The sequence below is a fragment of the Cololabis saira genome, chromosome 16 (genome assembly GCF_033807715.1).
Source record: "Cololabis saira isolate AMF1-May2022 chromosome 16, fColSai1.1, whole genome shotgun sequence".
In the NCBI taxonomy this organism is placed as follows: Eukaryota; Metazoa; Chordata; class Actinopteri; order Beloniformes; family Belonidae; genus Cololabis; species Cololabis saira.
The window spans coordinates 5,650,429-5,672,337 of NC_084602.1; the positions used below are offsets into that span (position 1 = coordinate 5,650,429).

The 21,909-nt window shown below is 38.3% G+C and overlaps 1 protein-coding gene across 1 annotated transcript in view; it reads left to right on the plus strand.

The window, feature by feature from the left end:
• Positions 1 to 7,696: 7,696 nt before the first annotated feature.
• letm1 (leucine zipper-EF-hand containing transmembrane protein 1) overlaps positions 7,697 to 21,909 on the plus strand; it is a 38,073-nt gene continuing 23,860 nt past the window's right edge. The window contains exons 1-3 of the mRNA XM_061743702.1: positions 7,697 to 8,013; positions 15,799 to 15,856; positions 19,957 to 20,449. Coding sequence (XP_061599686.1) covers positions 7,929 to 8,013; positions 15,799 to 15,856; positions 19,957 to 20,449 — 636 coding nt within the window. The 5' untranslated portion in view covers positions 7,697 to 7,928. The remainder of the gene's footprint in view (positions 8,014 to 15,798; positions 15,857 to 19,956; positions 20,450 to 21,909) is intronic.

Below are 21,909 nucleotides of genomic sequence, written 5' to 3' on the forward strand. Positions count from 1 at the left end.
CGAGCAGCGCCAAAAATACCCGCTCCTGATTGGTCGGGAGGACCACGTGGAGCAGGCGGCCCGTTCAAACGACGAGGAGAGGAGGAGAGGGATGGAGGGATGGAGGAGAGGCTAGGATGGAGCTGCTGCTGATGGAGCCAGTACTCGAGTTGTAAAAAAGATCAGGGGGGGTGGTGGATTTTATCATATGGGGACAGATCATTTGTGCTGATTCAAGATTCTCTTTATTGTCATTGTAACAAGTGCAACGAAAGGGTGCAGGCCTTCAGTACAACAAAAAACAGTGAAATATTAAAAATAAATATATAAAACAATATAAAAACAATATACAGACTTACAGAATGTTTGAGGCATTTGTGGCTCTGACAGCGGTTGGGAAAAAACAGTTTTTCAGTCTGTTAGTCCTGGATTTGATGGCCCTGTAGCGTCTTACTGACGGCAGTGGCTCAAACAGGTAGTGGCCCGGGTGGGATGATCCTTCATGATGGTGTGGGCTCTCCTGAGGCAGTAAGTAAATTTTATTTATATAGCACCTCTCACAGAGAGAAACTCACAAAGTGCTTTACGAAAAAAACGTAAAAACATGAGGTAATTAAAAAGCTGCACAATGTGTCTCTAAGGAAAATAACAAACAGAAAAGAAAGACAGAAAAAGACAAAAGAAAAGAAACAAAAATCATAAGACATCAATAAATGCCTGCTCAAAAAATAGCGTTTTTAATTTGTTTTTAAAAATGTCCACAGATGTTGCATCTGTCAGGGCTTGTGGGAGCATGTTCCAAAGTAAGAGCGGTGAAGGTCCACCAGTGTGGGTAGAGGGTTAGCACCTATGACCTTCTCAGCCACTCTGGTGACCCTCTGGAGCTCTCTCCTGTTTGCCACTGTGCAGCTAAACCATGTGCAGAGGCAGTATGTGAGGATGCTCTCCATGGTGGAGCGGTAAAAAGACACGAGCAGTCTCTGGCTGATGTTGTTCTTCCTGAAGATTCTCTGTTGTGCCTTTTTTACCACCTGTGTGGTGTTCTTGTCCCACGTCAGTTTATCCTCTATGTGGACCCCGAGGAAGCGGAAGTCACTGACCCTTTTCACACAGGTCTCACCAATGTGAACGGGCTGAATGTCCTTTGTTTTGGATGTGTTCAGGAGCAAGTTATTTTCTTTACACCACACAGTCAGCTGTTGCACCATATCGCAGTATGCAGATTCGTCCCCTCCAGTGATGCAACCTACCACTGTGGTGTCATCCGCATACTTAATGAAGGTGTTGCTGGCGTGGATGGGGGTGCAGTCTGAAGTGTAAAGGGTGAAAAGCAGAGGACTCCGCACGAAGCCTTGAGGGGACCCGTTGCTGTGAGTGTGAGAGCTGTTGAGGTGTGGGGGCCAATCCTGACCCTCTGTGGGCGGTTTGACAGGAAGTATTATTACAAATAATATAATATATTACAAATAATAGCACTGACCAAAACACCTGCAGAAATACTGCAGGAATGACATAGCAGCAGTTAAATGCAGCCTTCTGTAAGCTTTAAATATCCACTGGGCTTACATCAAATACATCAAAACACAACAATAAAAAACAGTTTTCTGAACTTATCAATATGACTCTGTCCTTCACAGGATAAGTAACATGGATCACTGCAAAAACTCACAATCTTAACAAGAATATTTGTCTTATTTCGAGTTAAAATGTCTCATTTTAGTAAAAAAAATCTCATTTAAAACAAGACTCATCACTGGAAAAAAACAACAATTTTCACCTGTTTCAAGTATATTTTCACTTAAAATAAGTAGAAAAATCTACTAGAAAAGATTTTCCTACTTATTTCAAGTGAAAATTTACTTGGAACAGGTGAAAATTGTCAAATAAGTTATTTTTCTGGTGTTATTTTTCTGGTGATGACGATGACGATGAGTTTGTGGAGACGTTACTATACATATATATATATATATATATATATATAATTTGTCAAGCAGAATTTCCCATTGCCATAAAACACTAAATATAAAGGAATATATATATATATATACATATATATATATATATATATATATATATATATATATATATATATATATATATTTTTTTTTTTTTTTTTATATTTATTTTTTTACGTCAGTGGACAATTCTGCTTGACAATGTTTTAAATGTGTACATTTTTATTTACTTCACTGTACAACACTTTGGTCTACAGCAGCAGCTTAAAGTGATTTATAAATGAAGATGGTATTCAAGCGAAATGTGTGCATCAAATTTGAATCCTCAGATGACTGTGTGAGGTATTCCCTGTCTTCTCATTTGTCAAAGTAGCTCCTGAAATATTTAATGATTTGACAGCACTTGCTGTGATGCCATAACATCATTACAGGCCTACGGGCTGTGCAGTGATCGAATATAAAACCGAAGCACTTAATGAAACAGCTATGGGGCGTAAATCCAGAAAATAATATTACTGACTTCCTGTAAAAATTGGCATTTCAAAACAAAAGCTGCAGTCTTTAATGGAACATAAAATTAACCAACAATCTATGCATTTCTCTTTAAACGGGAAAATTACAATGGCGGTCTTCGCTTCCTTATTGTATTCAGGTCTTTATTTGTATTCATAAACTGCCAATAAAAGTAGATTTGAGCATGTGTGGTTGTTTGCATGCATGCACTGCCCTGTGATGGACTGGAGAACTGTTGAGAGCATTCTCCAACTAAAACCCAATTAGAGCTAGGATAAACTGCAGCAGAGCCCTATGAACCTGCAAAGGAAGAAGCTGGTAGAGATAACGGATGGATGGATGGATGGATGGATGGATGGATGGATGGATGGATGGATGGATGGATGGATGGATGGATGGATGGTTTCCAAACGTTTGATTCACCACACACACACCAGACTGCCCTCTGTATGCTGGGAGAGGAGGTACAGAGGGTGGACAGACACACATCTCTGCTGACCTCACTTGGACGACACAAATCTCCCATCACGTCAGAAAGGCACAACATAGACCAGGGGTCTTCAACCTTTTTTAGCCCAGGGAGAAAAAGAGAAAAACAGAGCAGGGACCCCCGCTTGTAATTCTTATTTTTTCCCCCCTTTTTTTTTTTTAATGTGTCAATGTTTAAGCCTGGCTTATGATAACTTTTGAATGTGTTTTATTCTGCTTACTGTATATCACCTTATTAACCAATTCCTGACTGGGTTATTAGCTACATGTGTTTACGGTTGATGAAACTTTGGCCTCGTCAGACTTAGAAGGAGTAACGTTAGGCCGAGCTGGAACGTTACAATCTCCAGCTTTAGGCTTCGTTATTGTCACTAATATATCCATCAGGTCTAACTAGCGTTAAATATGAAATAGCCAAGTCAGTTTCGCAACAAATTTTTTTTCTTAAACAGCTAGCTAGCTCATTTTTCTACCCTAAAGTTGACATTAGTCACATGACTCAGGTTATGGGAATCATTTATGTACAGCTGTAGACTAAATAGTTATTGTCAAAAGTAGATTATTATCGCCTGTACAGTTTTCTCAAATATATATATATATATATATATATATATATATATATATAGCCTATATATAATTATTATTTTTTTTTTAACTCTCACAAATTATTTTGGTTAAAATTGCCTTTATTTCTTTTTAAGTTGGAGGACCCCCTGCAGTACCTATGCGGCCCCCCTAGGGGTCGCGGACCCCCGGTTGAAGACCCCTCACATAGACTGTATTTCCTCAGGAAACTAAGGTCTGCCGACCTCCCCCAGTGCCTCCTTACAAGCATTTCCAGGTGAGCATTCTGATCTACTGCTGCATTGTGTGGTTTGGCAGCTGCACAGAGAACAGGCAGGAGCTGCAGTGAGTGGTTGGGCCTGCAGAGCAGACCATCACCACCTCACCTCAGAGACATTTACACCAAAGACTGCACTCGCCCTGGACACACACCGTACACCCCACTGCCTTCTGGTAAAAGATACAGACCGATCAAATCCAGAACCAATAGACTTAAAAACAGTTTTCACCCTGCAGCTGTCAAATCTATGGCATCAGTTCCTCCTCCTTAAGTGCAATTGCTTCATCTCTCATGCACCTGTACTTTATAACAAACTGGCACATCTGTTCCATAATGTAACGTAGCCACCACTACACTGCTATCACTACAACAACTATGACTACTGTCATGTAGCAGTCACTTTTATCCAAAGCCACTTTTCTTTGTCCTATTAATCCTGTTTTAAATGTATCTTTATTGTAGTTTTTATTGTAGTTTTTTGGGACATGTAAATCAAGATAGCAAGTTTTAAAGGATGGAATTCTTTGTTTTGTTGTTTTGTTCTTTTTTTTTTTTACATGTACAAAAATAAAATAAATCAAATAAAATCAAATAAAAATATAGTTTTACATTTATTGTTTTTTTAACGTATTGTAGCTTAATGTTGAATTGTTTTATTTCATTGCACTTGTGTTGTAATTGTATCCCTGATGCAAGAGTTTCATTTCATTTCAATTTTATTTATTCCGTATCATGGAAATAGTTCACATATGTTCCATTCCATGATCGAAAAGGGGCAAGAAGAAGAAAGCCTTATATTACAAGCCCCTTTCTCAAAAAAAATAAAACAATACATATGAAGATGTTCTGTCCGTCTGTTCAACTGTCACTGCTTATATAATACCAAAAAATAATGAAAAAAACAAAACAAAACAAAACAAAAAATAAGAAAACATACACAATAACTCACCAACAACACCAAAAACAAAAAAATAACAAAAGATATTTTACCCGTTAAATTCATATTGTCTGATTATGTTGCCTTATACAATTTCTTGAACTGGTGAATATTTTTACAATCCTTTAAATCAATTGTTAAAGAGTTCCATAATTTTACACCACATACTGAAATACGCATTTGTTTTAAAGTAGTTTGTGCAAACGGATGTTTAAAATCAAATTTCCTCCTATGGTCCTTATTTTCTGAACTAAACACAAAAAAACGTGAGTGAAACTGTATTTTATTGATTTTATTAAACTGACAATAAATCTCTATTCTATTGTAAAATAATAATTTCCGTCAATTTTATTACCAAAACTAATATTTATACTTTTGGATTATTTGAGTAGTCACTTTTTTGCATAATAATTTAACTATGATGTTATAGTGTAAAATGTCACCATGAGTTACAAGATTGTTCATTAATTTGTTAATTTGTTCATTCGTTCGTTTATCGTCACAGACATCTGCATGAGCCATTCTCCGGTGTGAAATAAGAAACAGTATAAATGTTTAAAATATGCTTATATGCTTTGTATTTCGTATTTTAAAAAGTAGCAGTCTTATGAATTGATTTTAAAGGGAACCCTGCGTATTAAGACATGTAGGTCTTAAAAGATAAATGTTGGTATCAATTATAACAATGTGATATAAAAAAACTTTTTGATGTCTTCGTTTTTATAAAATTTGAAAATATAATTTAACTCGTAGGTCGCCATTGTTGTTTACACCGCAATGCATTCTGGGTAGTGACGTCACACGGTTGCACCTGCTGGCCCCCGTACACTGTTTTGACTGTTCAACGAGATAATCCAGAGGATAAACATGTCATCTGTTCAGCCATTTCAATTTGAACCCGAGCACAAGGTCAATGAGGAAGACAACACTGAAAACATATCTCAAAACGAGCCAAATGAAGACCAAAAAAGACGGGATACTATGGTTTAGTTTATGGCATGGTATGTCAATTGATGGTGTTTGATTTTATTGTTTGTTTCTATCTTAAGTATGGCGTTGTTCAGTGCTAGAAAGGTATCTATAAATAAAGCATATAACTATTATTGTTATTATGAAGCGTGAGCATATATATATACAGTATATATATATATATATATATATATATATATATATATATATATATATATATATATATATATATATATATGTATATGTGTGTATATATGTGTATGTGTGTGTATATGTGTGTGTGTGTGTGTGTGTGTATTCTTATTTTCTGTCAATCTTCTTTATTATTGGATATTATATATATGTTATAGGGGGAAAACATTGACATTTCACAATCAAAAAAGAGAACAGAATTTAACCCAAAATTACAGTTCCCAGGTACATATGCTCAAAAACGGCTGTGATAGTGTCACCAAGTGGCTTGTTACAAAACTGCAATACTTTCCTTTCCTTCTGAATGTTTTCACATAAGTACAAACATACTCTACATTGTTCATCCTTAGACATCTATAAACTATTTCTAGCTTCAAGGAACCTGGAGAAAATCCAAGGGACCTCACCTCACCATGAGAAAACAAACAATATGTGACGGCTTTGACAGGTTTTGTAGGGAAAAGTTATATTTGCAGAGCTCAAAGTTTGTAGCTTATTTTTCTTAGTCAAGCTTTCAAGGTGTGTAGCAGTGAGTTGACTTACAGTTATAATATAACATCATCACCGTGACGAGGCCACGGTTCCAACCAACTGGCTCCAACTACACTCGGTGCGTCTGAAATGCCATACTCATTCTGGAGAAATGTATTAGTAGGGATTGATGGACACTAGCTAAGCAGAAACTTCCCACAATGCAATGCAGCGGTGTTTGGTTGCTGCGCAGATACGTATATGTCATAAGTATAATAATATTATTATATAATATTAATATTATAATATTTGTATATATTAATATTATATAATGTCATCTTGTTTGGGCCAGGATAAACGGGAAAGAGCGGAGCCGAGCTGCTACTGCTGCTGGGACAGGAGTTGTTACCATGGTAACAACAGCAGGAAGTGCCGTGTGGCTCCTCTGAGTAGTACGTCCCAAATTGGGACTCCCAATTAATGCATATTACTGATATTTACTCAAAAGTGTGCCAAACTTAAGTATACCTTTTGACGTATATAATGTTTAGTATGGCATTTCAATTCAATTCAATTCAATTTTATTTATATAGCGTCTAATACAACAGAGTTGTCTCTAGACGCTTTCCAGAGACCCATACCCAGAACATGACCCCCGAGCAGTTATTACATAAACAATGGCAGGTAAAAACTCCCCTAGTGGGAGAAAAACCTTAAGCCAAACAGTGGCAAGGAAAAACTCCCCTTTAGGAGGGAAGAAACCTTGAGCAGGACCAGGCTCATAAGGGGGGACCCTCCTGCCGAGGGCCAGACTGGTGGGTCAGGGACGGCAACAGCACAGCAGGCAGGTGGAAGCAGCAACGGGATGACCAGGGGTGGGGACCGCAGGCCAGCACGCAGCTCCCGAAGCTCCGGCCCAATCAGCAAGTCCCAGGTTGGGGTGCAGGGTCAGGGAAAGACTTGTGCTCCGTAAGGCAAGCTACAAGCCACCCACGACCACCTGCAGGTTCCGGTGTCCGGCAAAGGATGCTGCAACATGGACAAAAGAGAGAAAAGGGAGGAGAAGGGGGGGCCAGCACAAGAAACTACAGGAGCGACTCTGACACACTAAAGTTTACACTACCTAGAGATTTACCAACACCAGAGGTTTACTAAACACTAACTATAGGCTTTACTAAACAGAAATGTTTTAAGTTTAGTTTTAAAGGTGGATTTTCGGACGCACGGAATAGCTTTTACTTTGTAAACCCACCGGAAGTTGCACCTTCTCCTCCAACTATAATGGCTTTTACTTTGTAAACCCACCGGAAGTGGCACCTTCCCTTCCGCCGGGCAGCTTGAGCTTGAGCCGGCTCGCTGTGACGTCAGTGTTTGGCTAACTGTCACCACCTAAAGCAGAAGGAAGGACGTCCATCACATGGAGATAAACGCTCCACTGAACCGCTATACATGCCTGGTAGCCCGCTGAAGTTCGTCCAGGGCTTTGGGACTCCTATGTGAGACTGTAGCGTCGGTCTCGACCACTGAGCGGAGCCGCGGCGGCTGCTACCAGATCCCGAGCAGCGACTCCCCATAAAGCATGGCGTTAATCCTGTTTACCAGGTCCCGGGCTCCTCTGGTCAAAACCTCCCGCTCGCTCAACAACGAGTTCAGGAAGGGCAAAGGTAAGGTTTTATACTTGGATTCATTTCAGCAGACCTGCCTTTAGGTGTTTGAGCAGTGATCCTGGGTGTGTGGCGCTAAAGCCTGATTTATGGTTCTGCGTTAAATAGACGCAGAGTACGGTGCGCGTCGCCGCGAACCCTACGGCGTAGGCTCTGCGTTGGTGTAACGCGGAACCATAAATCAGCCTTAAGCGTTAGCCCCGGGGCCTCCGGGGAGTCCGGCTGTAGTTCAGGTGTCTGTTGATCCCGGTCGACTCTTCAGGATTATTCAAGGTGACAACACCACTGGCGTCACCATTTGTTGGAGATTCTTTGAAAGGGTACAGGCACAACCATCCAGCCGTGTGTAGGGGAACAGAGCTGGGGCTGGGAAACCTGATCTGGGAGGAGGTTACATGAGGACGTCCTGGTGGGGTGACCTGGTGCCCCCCCGGGCTCTGAGGTGATGCTGTTGCTATGGAAACACGTCCTGGTGACCCCCCCCCCCCCCCCCCCCCCCCCCCCGCCCCCGGGCTCTGAAATGATGCTGTTGCTATGGAATCTAGGGATGGGCCCTGCTGATCCCCCCCGGCTCTGAGATGATGCTGTTGCTATGGAAACACGTCCTGGTGGGTTGACCTGCTGACTAGGGTTGCCACCTTTCAGAAATAGAAATAAGGGATGCCCCGATTTCAGCAGCGCAGGAGCCAAAAAAAAAAGCCCCAAAACTTCTAAACTACATAAAAATGTCTATTTTATATGAAAAAACCAAATGCTTTAATAGCATTGAACTTGCATGACTGTACAGACAGCCAACCATACTAGCAACTGAAATAGCCTCCTATGCTATGTAAGTCCACATCAGCCCAGATGTATAATATAGCCTACAGGTGAAGAATATGGTGTAAAAGTTAATTTATTTCAATAATTCAACTAGAATATGGTGTAAAAGTTAATTTATTTCAATAATTCAACTAGAATATGGTGTAAAAGTTAATTTATTTCAATAATTCAACTTAAAAGGTGAAGCTAATATATTACCTAGTCTTATTACATGCAAAGCAAGATATGTTAAAACCTTTATTTGTTATGATGATGGAATTGTTTATTGATTTCATAAAATATATATATTAGGTTCACCTTTAGTTAAATTTACTACAAATGACGTTTTGCAATATATTCAAATTTTCCGACTTTCACCTGTATATTATGCCATCAATAAATAAGAGCTTAATTTATGTCCGTATTGGTTCAATACGGAACGCAACTTTTAATTCCCAATTCCCAACCCATACCTGGAGGTGAAGCCCGAGTCCTCCCTGCTGTCTGGCACACACACACATATAACATATATATATATATATATATATATATGTATATATGTATATTGTAATAATAATAATAACATATAAAGATCTGGGCACAGAGTGCAGCAGGTCCTGTTGTCCCGCCACAAAGATTTTGCTGGCCTTAATGTTTCCTGTGTTTTATTTTGTTCATTATTGTTAAATTTAGTGTTGATGTGTGTGTGACAGACGTGTGTATGGGGTGTTAATGAAAATACGGGACAAATCGCGTCCCGTATTAGTTCAATATGGGACGCAACATTTTTTTTCTCAAATGAAGGACAATTCCGTATTTTACGGGACGGGTGGCAACCCTACTGCTGACCCCCCCGGGCTCTGAGATGATGCTGTTGCTATGGAAACACATTGATATCTGACTATTTGGCTCCCATCAGATGTCCTTTCTTTGGCAAGAAAAGAGGAAGAAAAAAAACAAACAAGGAAAATGAGGGTTATGATATAAATATAAACTCCCATATTCAAAAAAAAGTACTTACTGTAACACTTGGGCTGAGTCTATTAATAGCACTCATCTCACCTCAAGGAGTGGAGAAAAAAAATCCTGGTCTTTGGGTGTAGGTGTTGTTTCCTCTTTAATTTAATTCTATCAGTTTTTGAATGAATTGTACAGGAAACATATTACCTATAAAGAAAAATATAATGTATGCTATTATTATACAATTATTTGATTTATAAAATGACATAGAAAACAACGGGTATATTTTATTATGATAGTCTTGGTAATGTGTCTGTTTCATACTTTTAATTAGCAAAAATAATTTTGATAATGACTTTTACATTTCAGGAGTATTTACAGTAAAGTCTTCATGAAAAATTCTAGGAACAATCAAGCATAACTTCTTATAGAATTTTTTTATTTTAATACAAATGTTTTTACCTAATTTTTGCCACGTGTGCAATACATAGAGTAAGTGAGAGGTGGACATTTCTGCTCAACTCTTTTTGATTATGTCCTGGTTCCTTAAGAAAACCCACCATCACCACCATTTCTCTGCCCACTGATTGGTCTTGAACAGGGCATCATTAAATCAGAATGCAGTCTGACACTAAATGAGAAAGAGAAACTGACTCCTCAGTGGAATTGAGAAGTGAGAGTTCATTACAAGACGTTTCCCCCGTTGTTACCTGCGTCCAGGCAGCATATCTTTGTTGCAGTCTAGGAAAACGTTCTCTTCCTCCCTTCTTAAGAAGGAACACAGCAAAGACAGCAAATATTGAAGTCCTTTATTACAATATCTATCAATGATATTTGATATAGGTGATATGGCTTGTTGCACTTTGAGTGTGTAATACAGAAGTGGCTCACAGAGGTCAATGAGTTATATTGAAGACAGAGGAGGACTATACTGTACTTGTGGAAAAAAAAACTCATGTCTTTAGTCAGGGTAATGTGTCTCTGGGGCTGTTGCAAGGGCAGTAATAGGGATTTGTCTGTCTGCAGTGAGTGATCTTGGCTGCAGGCCCGCATTATCAGACATATGGGATTCCTTCCACCAATAAAGGTCAATGTCTATTCTATCTCCACTAAGACAGTGTTATATTCCTATTCAGTTTCACATTTTTGGGGCTACGAATGGTGTTGGAGGTCTCTCCTTGTCAACACTTCATACATTTGTAGAGTTGTAAAGATATAATGTACAAAATTACGTATGAGTACACAAGTATGCATAAACGATCTCTGTTTTTATAATCAAATTATTATGAATAAGGTTGAATAATAAGGACAATTTCTGTTTGAGGTGCGTATTTATAAACTTAGACCCATGCATTGACCTTTAAGCTCTGCTGAGAAAGCTTAACATTGACCAATATGTAGCCTTTGCAAAGTGGATAACTGTCATCCACTTTGGATGCCTAACTAAAAGATCACAGACAGTAAAGATCAGCTCATTATCTAACACAAGTCAATAATCTATAGGAGAAAGAATAAAGGTTTAGTTCTGATAAGGTGACTGCACAAATGGATCTTATACGTGCAAAGTGAGTAACTTAAAACATGCACTAGTGTATACATTTTTTTTTTCTTCAAGCTTTTACTTTTTATTTAATATGGCCAGTATGTTGGAAATAACTTCCTGAAGTCACTTTGTACTAACAGTGTTGAAAATGAGTATCTCTGCCCCACTGTATAAATTGTCTGGGAGTGTTGTCCAAGGGGAGACAGTCCAGGAATACCGTTGTTTGATATTTTTTGGAATCTGGGAAAGAAACTTTGATGGCATTTTAAAATCCATGGCTTCAAATAAAGTTAATTTTGAACTTACGTCACTCCAAAAATACAATTGTGCAAGTGATCATATATCTAGGATATACAGGATTGTCTCAGAAAATTAGAATATTGATAAAGAGTGATAAAGTTCTTTATTTTCTGTAATTTAAAAAAAACAAAAATGTCATACATTCTGGATTCATTACAAATCAACTGAAATATTGCAAGCCGTTTATTATTTTAATATTTCTGATTATGGCTTACAGTTTAAGATTAAGATTCCCAGAATATTCTAATTTTTTTAGATAGGATATTTGAGTTTTCTTAAGCTGTAAGCCATGATCAGCAATATTAAAATAATAAAAGGCTTGCAATATTTCAGTTGATTTGTAATTAATCGGGAATGTATGACATTTTTGCATTACAGAAAATCAAGGACATTATCACAATATTCAAATTTTCTGAGACAGTCCTGTATATGCAGTCATGTAAACCTCCTCACAGTGGTAATTAAGATGTTGCTTTTTTATTATGAGGTAATGAGGTTTAATCCAGTTCAGGAAGGAACACATTCAGTACACTGTTAGATTGTTTTATTAAAGCAACTGAGAGGATAAAAAGAAAAACGGTCACTTTATTCAACATTATTACGAGAGTACTTCAAATAACTTTTCCTTGGCCTGTGTTAGGAGATAGTAGCCGCTAACGCAGCGTAAGGGGTAATGGTGTAATTAGACTGCACTTTTAGTGCCTTGAAAGCAGACAGCTGCAGGCTGTGAATCATACACCAGCTAACTGTTGCACCTTCAACTTAAACAGCCACAAGTCAGAGCCGTTGTGTGGTCGTGTCACCTTCGTTTGACCTTGCGCTGTCACCTTGCACATAGTAAGTGGTGTAGAGTTGAGTAACGCACTCTTGCGGTGTTTCCAGGCTCTTCTTTGAGCGCTACAGTAGCGGGCCGCTCGGCCACAGAGCCGGTGTTCCAGCAAAGTCTGTCCTGTTAACAAGCTGCAGCCTGTCACGTCCAACCAGGCGTTGCTGGATTCACGCCAGCCGCCACGTGAGGCTCAGAGGAAAGGGGGGGTGGCCGAGTGAATGGCCCTCGTCCCATTGGATGAAAGTGTCTCACCACCCCGCCCTTTCTCTGTGTGGTCTGTGGGCCTCACCGGCGTGAACCACAGTGAACTATAGCATGGACATTAACAGGCATCGGCAGAAAGAGAGTTCTTTACAGACATTAAATGTGTAACACACAGAGGTGTCAAAAGTATTCACATTCATTACTCAGGTAGAAGTATAGATACTAGAGTTTAAAAAGACTCCTGTAGAAGTTGAAGTATCAACTCAAGTTTTTTACTCAAGTAAAAGTATAAAAGTACTGGTTTCAAAACTACTTAAAGTATAAAAGTAAAAGTAATGTAAGGGAGAAAAAGCCATTAAGGACAAAAGCCATTGAAAATGAATGTATCTTAGTATAATGCAAATATATTAAAGAACCATATATGTGTACTATTGAGCATTAACATGTGTTTCAGAGAGCAGGAGATATGATGACTAGTTGCCTATAAGTATTGTAATGGTGCAAAAAGTCAAACTTCAGAGGCATGTTATCATTTATCCTAACCTTTATTGGAATGTACATCCAAGTTTAGTTGCAGGAATCTGAGGGAACGGATGTAAGAACAAAACTGGACAAGAACATCTGAAACAACCACAACCAAATTCACTCTATCCAGATGGAGCAATTTAACTGGATAGTTTTTATTTAAAGGGCGAAATGAAATAGAGTAACGAAGCTGTTTTTAAAATGTAAGGAGTAAAAAGTACAGATAATTGCGTGAAAATGTAAGGAGTAAAAGTAAAAAGTCGTCTGAAAAATAATTACTCCAGTGAAGTATAGATAACCAAAACTTTCTACTTAAGTAGTATGTATATGTAGTAAGTACGGTAGTATTTGTACTTCGTTACTTGACACCTCTGGTAACACAAAGATATTTTAACTGAAAATATAATGACACTATTTTGATCTGTAAAATCTTTCATGGCCAGGCACCACCCACATTACAAGAATCTGTGAAAAGAAATTCAAACAGATTAATGATTTGATTTATTCACACTCACACATGTGAATTGGTCTCCTGGAGAAGCTAAAAGCTTATTGTGGGAGCCAATGAACATAAATACAGTAGACGGGAATACATACACTTGCACTTAATACACACTAAACAATACAACATGCACTTTATACTAGACTACCACTTACATACAACATATCACATTACAAACACTTAACATGAAACATTTTGTGATCCCCAAGTGTACATCTATATACAGGACTGTCTCAGAAAATTAGAATATTGTGATTTTCTGTAATGCAATTACAAAAACAAAAATGTCATACATTCTGGATTCATTACAAATCAACTGAAATATTGCAAGACTTTTATTTATTTTTTAATATTGCTGATCATGGCGTACAGGTTAAGAAAACTAAAATATCCTATCTCAAAAAATTAGAATATTCTGGGAATCTTAATCTTAAACTGTAAGCCATAATCAGCAATATTAAAATAATAAAAGGCTTGCAATATTTCAGTTGATTTGTAATAAATGAATGTAGAATGTACATTTTTGTTTTTTTAATTGCATTACAGAAAATAAAGAACTTTATCACAATATTCTAATTTTCTGAGACAGTCTTGTATGAGCTTAACAATTGATTCTTTAACTGGCGTTTGAATATGGAGATGGACTGTGACTTTTTAAGGCTGATCATTCAACTCATTCCAAATCTGTGATCCCCGACACACAACACTCATACTTGTTCCCACAAGTTTACGTTTTTTCCCTATGATAAGGTGTTTATGTCTAGTTTTGTGGGTGTGCTGGGGAACAACGGAGATTGGGATGAGTTGAGTTAATCTGGGATTCAAACCTGAGACCACCTGATATATTGTACACGCATTATGAAAGTAGTTATATTCTTTAAGGCGAAGAATACCATAGTGGGCAAACAGATGGCCAGTAGGTGAATTAAATTCAGTCCAGGAGATGGCACGGATAATTGTTTTCTGTAAAACTTCTAATTTTTTTTTAGATGACTGGGATAAGTATTACACCAAATAATATTGCAGTAATTTAAATGAAGTTCAAACAAGGTTTTATACAGAGTGAGAAGGGCAGAGCGTGATTAACCAGAGCTGGTGTTAGAGGCGACTGTATAGTTCCTTTTAGAAAAAGTGCTTTTAGTCGAGCCACTTTTTCGGTTCGTATCTCTCACACCTGGAATGCAACACCAAGCACGACACGTGAACTTCCCACTCTGACCTCTTTCACCAAACATCTTAAATCCTGGATGAACAACACTGTTATCACAACAGGCTTAAACTTGTGTAGTTTGTCTTAATGTTAATTATCTGTTTTCATTCGTACGTACCAGAGCAATGTGCAATCCAACACGCACTTTGTATGTTACACAACTTGGATTCTCTCAGTAACATAATATTACCATCGCTGGTATTTTATTATTGTAATATGCATTTTTTGCTCAAGTCACTTTAAACTCAAGTCACTTTAGATACAATCCATACTGCTTTTAAATTCTGCTAAATCTATTTTGCTACTATGTATGTTTTATGTTTTTTCCCTTGTTTGATTGTATTGTTTGACTGAATAGTTTTTATGTTTTCTGTGGGGACTGCGTGTGGAAACTAGCATTTCTGCTAAAATCTGGTGTAGTTACACTGCTTAATGTAGTGATCATTAATATGCATTGTCCCTTCTAAATAAACTTTGATTTGATTTAACTGTACAAATTATATTTTGACTGTACTTTAGAATTAATTACCAAGAGTTGCTCTTATTTCTTTATTTCATCTTTACTTTGTATACTACCATTATGCAATGATTCAGCCCCTGAAACAAACCAGGGCCAACTGTGGATTTCATCATATTTCTGTCAGGTGTTCCTTGAAATGTCATTACATAAGGAACCGGTGTCGAGGGAAACGAGTGTCACTTGAGAGTATGTTATTGCATAACCAGTTATAGGAGGTATGTGTCTGATGTCAAACATTTTGTAAATTATGTTCCTCAAGTAACATAGATCAGCAGAAACTGGGAATGGCTGCTGATGCATGGCTTTCTCATCAGATACACATAGTCTGAGTGTGTGTTAGTCTGTGTAAACACTTGAGATCCTAACAGCTTCCTCCTTTTTTTCCTTTCAGGGAAACTAAATGAGGGCCCTTGTTTCAACTGCACAACTCTCAGACTTGCCAGTCAAAAGTAAGTAATACTAAATGGGAACTCTACAGTTTGTGGAAATGACTTGTATGATATGTCGAGTAAGTTTGTACAGCTCATTAAAGCAATGTTATAGCCTCCAAAAATAACCCTGTTCCCTACATACTGATCATACCAAGACCCCTATGTCCGCGTCTGGAATGGTAAACTCTGTCTGACCCCAGTCCTGCTGGAACAGCTCTATTCACGACTGGAGGAAACTATCCAGGTACCAACCCCATCCCTCCAACACATGGAGCTGGGTGTGATCCCATCACACTGAAGACAGGCTGGGAAAAAATCCATTTGTCTCCAATACAACAAAACAACAAAATAAAGAAAAAAAAACCACGACACACTCAACTGAATGGCTGTCAGGCTTCACATGTTTTTTTCTTCTCTCTGCTTCTCCACTTCAGCAGCAGTTTCCTCTTTTATCCTCCTTTCAATTGATTTATTTCAAGAAGAAGAGCGGTACTAGCTTCATATACAGGACTGTCTCAGAAAATTTGAATATTGTGATAAAGTCCTTTATTTTCTGTAATGCAAAAATGTCATACATTCTGGATTCATTACAAATCAACTGAAATATTGCAAGCCTTTTATTATTTTAATATTGCTGATCATGGTTTACAGCTTAAGAAAACTCAAATATCCTATCTCAAAAAATTAGAATATTCTGGGAATCTTAATCTTAAACTGTAAGCCATAATCAGCAATATTAAAATAATAAAAGGCTTGCAATATTTCAGTTGATTTGTAATGAATCCAGAATGGATGACATTTTAGTTTTTTTTAATTGCATTACAGAAAATAAAGAACTTTATCACAATATTCACACTTTCTGAGACAGTCCTGTAAAGTTGAAGGTACACACAAGAGTCTCTGGTGCAAGTGCAGGATCAGAATTTGAAGTTGCGATCTTTAGAAATATAAGGAGATCATTTCAAGTATTTTTTATTTCTGCTGATAATACAGAAAGCAATGTCAGGCAAAAAAGGATTTAAACCTCAGTCCGAAGTTTTGAATATAAAACTAGTGCCATTGAAACCTCAGTCAAACTGCTCAACTTATGTGGAATAACGTAAACATAACATTTTCTCCACTGACAGAATCAGTCCATCAGCTTCATCTTAGCAGACCTTTCTTTCCATTCAGACATGGATTAAATATTTGCAATTGCAACCCCCAGGACATGTTATTCACATAAAACCAGCCACTCGTTTGCGTTCATTTCTGCAGCAACAGTGCAGAGAGCAGCTGTCAGCGCAGCGTCAAGGTTTTGATTTGACCTGTCGATGCTGCTCAGCTTTTCACTGGCCTCACTCCAAATGTTCAGAGTTGAGCAGCATGTCTGTTTTAGCTCCTCAAAACTCGTCTTCAATGCTTTTACTTTAGATTGTTCGATTTGGATAAAAGCTGCAGAGTTTAAAAGCTTCGCTGTGCCTATCTTTAATCAGCAGATACAATCAGAAATGTGTTGAAACTGAGCTCTTAGTCACGGATACATTTTATTATGCTTCTCTTTCTCATATAATATCTGTTACATGGCTGACCGTATGAAGAATCAGAGCAGTGTTAACGTCTCACTAATAATAATGTCACTCTTGGTTTAATTGGACGTGTTTGCAAACATCCACTGTGAGATTGCAACTGCATCACAATCAGATAGCGTTTCACACAGATGGCAGAAGCCACTGATGTAGCACCAAGGTGGGTTTTCTGCATCCGTACCAAATGTCAAAGCAGATGCAGCTCATGCACCAGTAGCCTCCCAGTGTGGTACGCCGTAATCCTCTGAACTATGTTGAATCTGAGTGATGGTTAGTGTATTGCACATGTGTGCTCTGAAGTTTCCCATTTATTTAAAATTAGTCTGGATGGTACTAGCAGGATGTAAATGTATTTTTTGTTTTGTTTTTTGTTTTATTTTTTATCTATTATTTGAAAAAGCCTTGATTTCACATATGCAGATTAGTTAAGATAACATTGGCATGACATTTTGTAGAACTTCTGATGTTCCAATGCCTCCTGGCTCTTCCCAGAATGTTCTTTGTAAAATATTTACATGGAACATGGAAAGCTTCTCATCTTAAATATTACATACAGAAAATGACACACAAAGCAGAATGAGTAAAGATCGTGCTGTAGATTATATCGATATATCATATTACAAAACACATTTTGATCCCATTCCTTATTTTTGTCAAGTTAGCAGAAGTCAGACCTAATAGGTTTTATGTTCTCAGTCCACTTAGACACATCTGGTAACATTTCTACTCTATTTTTAGAGAGAATGACAACTTTTCCATTATGTATATTTCATATATATTATTCCTATCCATTCATCTATAGTGGGGGATTCAGGTTCTAACCACCTCCTTGTAACAGCTTTTTTGCTCACTGCAAGCAGTTTCTTATCTTTGTTATTCCACCCCTCAAATTGGATGTCACCCATATATAGAGTATCAAACCATAAGGAATTTTGACTCTAAATATGTTGTTAATGTGTTTGTGAATTTCCCCCCAATAGGGTACAATAACCTTGCAATCCCAAAATACATCGAAGTGATTGGCATCCTGAGTCCGTAAATGGAATTTTAAAGCCTGTTTGGCAAGATTCCTTCCTCATAAATGAAAAGAAATACTAGTGGGCGACCTCTTTAGTACGTATTCAAAGAACTGTGTGAGCCTGACGGGTCTCCCAGCCCCCACAAGCAGCTTCACAAGGCTCTGAGTTCAGTAATCTTTTATCTCACTGGAAATTACTACAAAATAAGTAATAAATTAACCCTGGATTGAACAAAAGTGAAATGGTAATGTTTAATCAATGTCTTCGAATAGGCGTTGAAATGGATTTCCTTTTGAACCACTTCTGAACAGCTTTACCAGCCAAAGTCTTTCCTGGGCTAGTAGAGTTTAGGATTGAAGTGATTATTTGAAAATCATACATTTCTGGGTAACAGAAGTCTGATAATCCTGCATCAACTTTAGGTCTTCTCAGTCTGTGCAGTCAAAACATTCTGGTGTTTTTTCAGTCTTGTAGCTGAAATTGTTAAAGTTATCCTATTGGTGTTGCACATGAGACCCTTGCGCAGTAACACCAGCAGACCAGCATGAGCTGTGAGTTTACGGAAATATGTTGTTGCCATCTTCATTTGTCAGTATATATGTCATGAAACACACCGATGCCAGTCCTCTGCTTTCAACCCATCACTAGTTACACTGAGACCAGTGGGCTGCTGTGTTTCTGGTGCCCGGAGAGCAGTTGGGGGGTTAAGTGCCTTGCTCAGGGGCACCCGGGGACTTGACCCTGGGTGCTCCAGACCCGAACTCACCTCTTGTTGTCCCTGTCAGTAACGTTTTATCTGCGTGTAATTGTCATGTGACTATACGTTTGACCAATTAAGAATACATGGTGACTTAGAAGGGCAAATGATTGCAAGCATGTCATTGTTTCTACAGCACAAGCAAAGCTTTTCCAAACCTGAGTGAGTTCTGCAGAGTATCTAAAACTCAATTTAAGGGGGTTTATTTTACTGGTTTATTACACAGCTGTTTTATATGGAAGAGTATTAGGGCCATGCAGGGGAAAAAATATTTGAGAGGGGAAGATTTTTTTTTTTGATTGTGCACTCGAGAAAAAAGTTGAAATGTCGAGATTAATGTTGAAGTACAATTTTGAGAAAAAAGTCGAAATTTCGTGAATAAAGTCGATATTTTGAGAATAATCGACTTTTTTCTCGACATTTCGACTTTTTTCTCGAAGTGCATAATGAAAAAAAAATGTTCCTCCTCTAAAATATTATTTTTATTTTTCTCCTGCCTGGCCCTAATACTCTTCCATAGTTTTAGAATGAAAACACGCTAGCATGGACGTGGTGGAGTGGTTGCATTTGTTAAAGCATACATGCATGAAATTCTGTGTTTAAAAACATTGATTTTGTGTTTTGTACCTGGGGATTTTAATTCCTGTCCATTTTTAAGGAGGTCTGAAGCTGCCTCTGCTTCCATGTGTGTTTGTTTTTTATTTTGAAATATCACTTTTGATCCAACATTGTCTGAGCGTTGTAATCAGCAACTCTGCTCTGCTGTCTCCTCAGGCTTGATGGGCTCCGACTTGGCAGCACAGGCCAGGTTTCCTCACTCAGCCCGTCGCTCCTCCTGTCAGACGAATGTGTGGGACCCGGCCAGAGCTTCGACCAACAGCGGCTCTACTGCGGCTTCGTGGTGGCGGCGTCTGCCTCACCTTACCCTGCCATCACAGCCGGCGTCCAGTGGACAAAGGCACGGCCGCAGGACATCCCCGGTGTCAGGTGGATACACACCTCAAGGAGAAGATGGGACGACTCAAAGGTGGAAAAGTCACTGCGTATACTCAAAGACAAGAAAAAGAAGCTGGAGGAAGGGGGGCCGGTTTACAGCCCCACGCTGGACGCAGAACCTGCCAGAAGGACGATCCGACAGCGGGTTCTGGATGAGATCAAGCACTACTATCACGGCTTCAAGCTGCTGTGGATTGACACCACCATTGCAGGGCGGATGCTGTGGAGGGTCCTGAATGGAAATCCCTTGTCTCGCCGGGAGAGGAGACAGGTGAGCATCGGATATTGTCGTTACAGTTTTTGGGTTTCACCAGTTACAACGAGCTGCAGGCCTTGGAAGACAATAAGTCACTGATATATTTTATGTTTGCTAATTATATATTACGGAAGAGTATTAGGGCCACGGTCATTATGCACTTCAAGAAAAAAGTCGAAATGTCGAGAAAAAAGTTGAAATGTCGAGATTAATGTTGAAGTACAATTTCGAGAAAAAAGTTGAAATGTTGAGAAAAAAGTCAAAATTTCGTGAATAAAGTTGAAATGTTGAGAAGAAAGGCGAAAATATTGATTTGAAACACATATCACACATATGCAGTTGCATAACTTCAGAAACGTCGCCTTAACGTTCCACTCCAAGGATGTAAGTTAGTTAGTTAGTTAGTTGCGGCTGCAGAGCTGTCAGTCACTCTAACTGGATTTGATGGGCCAGAGGAGACATTAACACTTTATTCACCAAATTGTATCAACTTTATTCTCGAAATTTAGACTTTATTCACGAAATTTTGACTTTATTCTTGAAATTGTATTTCAACATTAATCTCGACATTTTGACTTTTTTCTCGAAATTGTATTTCAACATTGTTCTCAACATTTTGACTTTTTTGTTGAAATTGTATTTCAACATTAATCTCGACATTTCGACTTTTTTCTCGAAGTGCACATTAAAAAACAATCTTCCCCTCTGAAATATTTTTTCTCCTTCATGGCCCTGATACTCTTCCGTAATATATAGTGTGTTTATCTGTTCAAAAAACACAAATCTTAGTGGAGAGTGGGAAAATGTGGACTTTCTCGGCCAGTGTTTTCAGTAGAAAAATACAATTTCTTCCAGTTTAAATCAGCATTTACACAGCTGATGAACCATCATGAGCTCAGAGATGAGAGGTGGGCTAGTGAGGATTGAAACCTGCCACCTTACACGTCTGTTGCCTAATGCTTAATCCGTGTCTTAACCTAATGTGATCAGTTAGAGAAATTGGATTTACACAGTGTTTACTCACCACCCACTCCGGAGATTTAACTGCTTAATTACTGTGAAGCTCTTCGGGGAAAACCTTGACCTGTTACAGCTGTGATCACAAAGCTCCACATTTAACCAAGATTATGATTTTTTTTTTTTCACAAGTTGACAAATCATACTGAAATGCTTATGTAATGATTTGGTCAAATTACCACAATATTTTGGCTCCCAGCCTCTTCTCAGTCCTGCCACGTCCGTAGAAGACAGGGGGGACTTTGGGGACTTGAGTAAAATAGTTTGCCCCATCATCTGCAGGCTGCCCCGCTTTTGGAGCTAGCTGTTGTGCAAGAACATTCAAACATTAATATGGATGCAAAGTAAATCGTAGGTGGAGATGAAGATGGGGAGGTTGGACAATTGTCTTCTGACTGGACCTTTAATGTAACAGAAAACTGCAGGTCTGAATGGTTTGCTGGATGTCAAGTTTTCAG